The 4,561-nt window shown below is 45.0% G+C and overlaps 1 protein-coding gene across 1 annotated transcript; it reads right to left on the bottom strand.

The window, feature by feature from the left end:
• Nucleotides 1-265: 265 nt before the first annotated feature.
• LOC147464985 (rop guanine nucleotide exchange factor 7-like) lies at nt 266-3,987 on the bottom strand. Its single transcript, XM_086517335.1, has 8 exons — nt 3,849-3,987; nt 3,120-3,491; nt 2,744-2,860; nt 2,497-2,651; nt 2,334-2,408; nt 1,939-2,217; nt 1,473-1,841; nt 266-1,374 (listed from the first exon to the last, which is right to left on the bottom strand). The coding sequence occupies exons 2-8, from the start codon at nt 3,448-3,450 to the stop codon at nt 1,012-1,014; spliced, it is 1,689 nt and encodes a 562-aa protein (XP_086373461.1). The 5' UTR covers nt 3,451-3,491; nt 3,849-3,987; the 3' UTR covers nt 266-1,011.
• Between the last annotated feature and the right edge of the window lie 574 nt (nt 3,988-4,561).

Here is a 4,561-nt window from a genome sequence, read left to right as displayed (position 1 = left end):
TGGTTTTTTCACTCATCAATCTTGGCTTTCTCAATTTTTTCCAATTACACAAAGTTGATAGATTGCATGGAGAAATACTCACTCAATGTAAGAAGTGTACACTCTCCAAAGAAAGTTCCTTTGTCAAAAGGTATGATTGCTTTTTACAAGATGTAATTTATTCACTTTGTCGTAGGGTAAAGAAGCCAATAAACGGACCGGTAGCAAAACTAGGACAAGGATTAAATAAATCCATCATATATTTCTCATTATTTGCATACTTGATGTTTGAAGAGTTTCACATCAATTATCTTTTGACATAATTGATTCAAAATAGTGGAGTATTATAGGAGATTGCACTTAGAAGATTCAAATTTTCCTTAAATGGTCCATACAATTTAAGATCCCCTGCACCAGCTCTTCTATCCTACATAAAATCTGAACTCTGCGTGCACGAGCATGTACACCTCCCAAATTTGTCGAGGAGGAGGAGAAATTTTAAGGTTCCCAAGAGACATCATAGATGTTACCGATGAGTTTTGAACTCAAGACCTTTTACTCGAGAGGGAAACAGAATGACCAATCTTGTGATCGAAAAGCTATTCCCATTTACCTCTCCTTAGAAAATTGATTGTTCCCCTAGAGACAAAATTCTTTGAGAGCATAGCCTTTTCCTATTGAGCAAAACTCCCAAGCAGACATAAGATATACATGTACAAGCACGAGAATGCCAAAAACATGCAAATGCAATTTGCCTCTGCACAAAGAAGAGAAATTTGGTGGGTACAACTTTGCGTTGAAACCCACATAACGAAATGGCAGCATTTGGCCATTAAGATGCATTAAGGTACGGAGAAAATTGAGGGTAAGAAGGATCCAGAGCAGTGGGGAGCCCTGCATGAAATGGCAGCTATGCATGTAAAGCAGCCACATCCTGCTTCAATTGAGCATGTAACCTTCTTCATGCCCCCTGTTCGCTATGGTTCCCTTCCGACATGTCGAAACTATACATCACAACCCCCTCCATTTTTGTCACCTAAACTCTGCATCCTCCACACTCACATACTCATATGCATACCCCATAAGCTCTGACATGCCTTGAGCATCATGACCAGGTTGGAATGGCGAGTTGGGTGTCCTTCTTGGGCTTGGCGACGGTGTCGGAGATACACTCGGCGTCGTAAATGGAGTCACATATGGCGTATGCACAGAAAGATTGAGTGAAAATCCTCGCCTCTGAGATGGAATCCTTGTTTTCACAGCTGGCGGTGCTGGTGGTAAGGCACGCCTCGCAAGATCGTCCACATATAGGACATCTTCAATCCGTGAGATGATGCTGAACGCCAAGCTTTCCATTACGCGAGAGTAGCTCTCTAAAATGGATTGGCCAACATCCTGCAAAAGGGCACACATGAGCGCAGAGACAACAAAATAACCTTCAATGAAGAGCCTTTTTGCATATATAAGCATGGTAAGAGATGATGTGCGTTTACCCTGTTGTGCTGAATCTTTGTTGTGTCAAGAAAGGATTGGCGTAAACTCGGAAATTTCTGCCGCAATCCTACCAAAACACCCTCTGCACGACTTGCGAAAAGGTCTCTCCTCTCAACATCAGATACCATCTCTTTCACAAGGCCCCAGTTCCTGCCATTCTGCCTGTTGTTGTTGTCTCTCTGAGACCTTGATAGGTTTCTAGGATGCCGCCGACGCCTCCACACATGAACTGCTGCCTCGATCCTATTTGCCAAATCCAAGGCTTTATGTTCACTTGACAAGTCAAGCATGCTCAAAAGAACCTCCACAGAAAAGTACTCCATGGTGATATGTCTGTACAAGGTTTCACCAAGGCTGGCCTTTGCACTCTTTTCCAAGAAAACCACCAGAAAGCACATTAATGAGTTAATTCCTTCCTTAATCCAAGTAAGGTATGTGTGTATTCGTCTTTGAAATCAGAACTACCTTAGGTAGTGCATCCCAGTATACATCGGGAATCTCCATCTCAGCTAAGACTTGTGTGTTGATAGCCACCGCAGCCTTTAGCACTTGATTGATACACTCTCGCTGATGTTGCAACCGCTTCTTCCCGTCTTCAGAGAGACCGTTCATAGGGACTTTAGGCGTTGGTAGCCACCACTTCTCCTCTTGCCTCTGTAAAGGCACTTGATTACTATCCTCAGCCATCAATATCCCTTGATCAACATACCAAAACTCTGTCTCAACAAAGCTGTCTAACGTCTCCTGCAAAGAGGATACATATAAACGTCCGGTCAAGGGCTACACTTTGGACTATACATGAGGCTACACTTTGAATTATACATGAAGCCACCATTGATGAGGACTTAAACAGTGCATACCAGCAGCATTGTATCGAGCTTCCTCAGTGCAGGAAGATTAAGATGAAGGTCTGATCGTTGTCTACTAACCATAACCTAGAGTGTGGCATAAGCAAAATAGCAAATGAGATCATCACAAATTAAAGAAAACCAGCCAGCATGTATTGAACATGACACCGCTCACCTCAAATTTGCTGCCATCTGGTAAGGTTTGCCAAGATGGAACAAGCTCTACAATGTGATCTGCAACTGATACAAGCCATTCCATTTCCCTTCTCCACAGAGCTTTCCGTTCTTCGGGGAGAGGCTCAAGCCTCCAGAGCTCCCCAAACACAGAGGCTGGCAGAGAATACGAGATTCAACTTGGGGTTGTTCCAACATGGTAGGCATTGAATGTAAATTGAAAGGGACATCTAGTTCCAAATGCGTACCTGAAAGATTGGTAATTGCATTTGATATGGCAAGCGCTGACGAAACACCCTTCGCACCACCCGACATGTCTTCGCCAAGGAGCAGCTTGGAGAATTTTTCTTTCATCATATCAAGTTCTGCACATGCAGAGTGAGAAGGAAAGGTAAAATCGAGTAATTAAAAGGTAGAAATCCTTTGCACAACAAGAAAAGCATAAAATTTTCATGAATGTTAAACCAGGAGATCAAAGCAAGGGCAATTTGATGCATGTGAAATACATGCACACTTGCGCAAGCACCCCCATTGCACATGCCTGGTCCTGTGAGTTTTAAACAGCAATGCATGCCTTGCAATAGCAATCGATCGTGTCTTAGACAATCGAATACTCTGAAGTACCTGAGAGCTCTGATTTGCCTTTGGCATCCCATGCGGGCTTCGACACGAGGTCTTGAGAGGGCATTTGCAAGCACTTGGATGTAATGGGCGCCCATGGTGATGATCCATCTGCACTCAACGTACTACTAGACCCATCCTCTTCTTCATCTTGCAATACACTGCTGCCCACTTCACTCCGAAGCTCTCCGAAGCTGAGACTAAGAGCCTCCAGTGAGCTAAGTCCATCTCTGCTAACTGTGGAGCTTCCGCAATCAAAGCTCACCTGCTCAAATTGCTCTTCCAGTGCCGCCATGTCCACCTTGAAGACAGGGTTCCCATATATCTCTTTCATTATTGAGGCCAATAAGGAGGATGCTGGGTTCGCAAACAAGCCTGGAGGAGTAGAGCAGAGGTGAGCAAAAGCCGCATGTTCTACATAAAAAGCAGAGGAAATCATCATAGAAAAATGCAGAGAAAGATTGTGCTGTGAGTGCATGAGAGAGAGAGAGAGAGAGAGAGAGAGAGAGAGAGAGAGAGAGAGAGAGAGAATGTGCAATCAACACATGGTAAGCAGGACAGAAAGGAAAGGTCGCTTGCTTGGTAAAGCAAAGTGCTAACGAGAAAAGGAGAGAGTTCTTCTATCCTATGTAACGACACCCCACTCTGTGTTGCGCGGAATGGAAGCGTTTGAATTTTATAAAGAACGCAGAGAGGGCAAAGCTATTTGTTCTTTCCTCACAAGCTGCTTACCTTAATTTCGAGTTAGAAAACGCATGGATCATCAATGCAGGGTTGCGGAAGCGAGTCGGCAGAAATCTGCATCGCGCCGCAATGCCGATCGTTCCTTGCTTGCGCACTCTTTGAACGAAAGAGAGAAGCAAAATCGTTGTCTGCGCGCGCGCGCGTGTGTGTGTAGGAAATGAAGCTCCTGGCGATGGTGTTGAAAAGCTTAGAAATGGGAGAAGCGTACTCTTCTACTTGTTGCTTTCCCCGACCTTGGTTCGCAGCAATCAGCAAGCTCCAGCGCTCATACCCACAAAAGGACGCTTGCATGAGATGATGCAGAAGAGAGAAGGGTTGTGTCTGTATTGAGCTGTGCGACGCGCGCGTGTATGTGGGTGGGGTGTGTATGTGTCTGTGTAGTGGGCGATTCTTTGTGTGATTGTATGGAGTCGAGAGGAAAGAGACGGCGCTTAAGGAAGCGAGCGGCGTCAGTACAATAGACGCAAACACAGTACGCCAAAAACACATCCCAAGATTATGCAGGCATAGCAGAAGAGACCGAACTCTCGAGTCTCTTCTCTCTCTACATCTGGCAATCGTGTGAAGCGCCTCCTGACGCTTTCTTGCTCTGCCCAAATGCTCTTTGCAATGAAGCGTGTGAAGGAGAGAGAGAGAGTGAGACTAGAGCTTAAGAGTGAGCCCTTTGGCCCCTATGTGTATGGAGAGAGAGAGAGGGAGAG

The sequence above is a fragment of the Adiantum capillus-veneris genome, chromosome 1 (assembly GCF_014529385.1).
Source record: "Adiantum capillus-veneris isolate H3 chromosome 1, ASM1452938v2, whole genome shotgun sequence".
In the NCBI taxonomy this organism is placed as follows: Eukaryota; Viridiplantae; Streptophyta; class Polypodiopsida; order Polypodiales; family Pteridaceae; genus Adiantum; species Adiantum capillus-veneris.
Note: the sequence above shows the minus strand (reverse complement) of the source record. Positions and strands in the feature narration are given on the sequence as shown.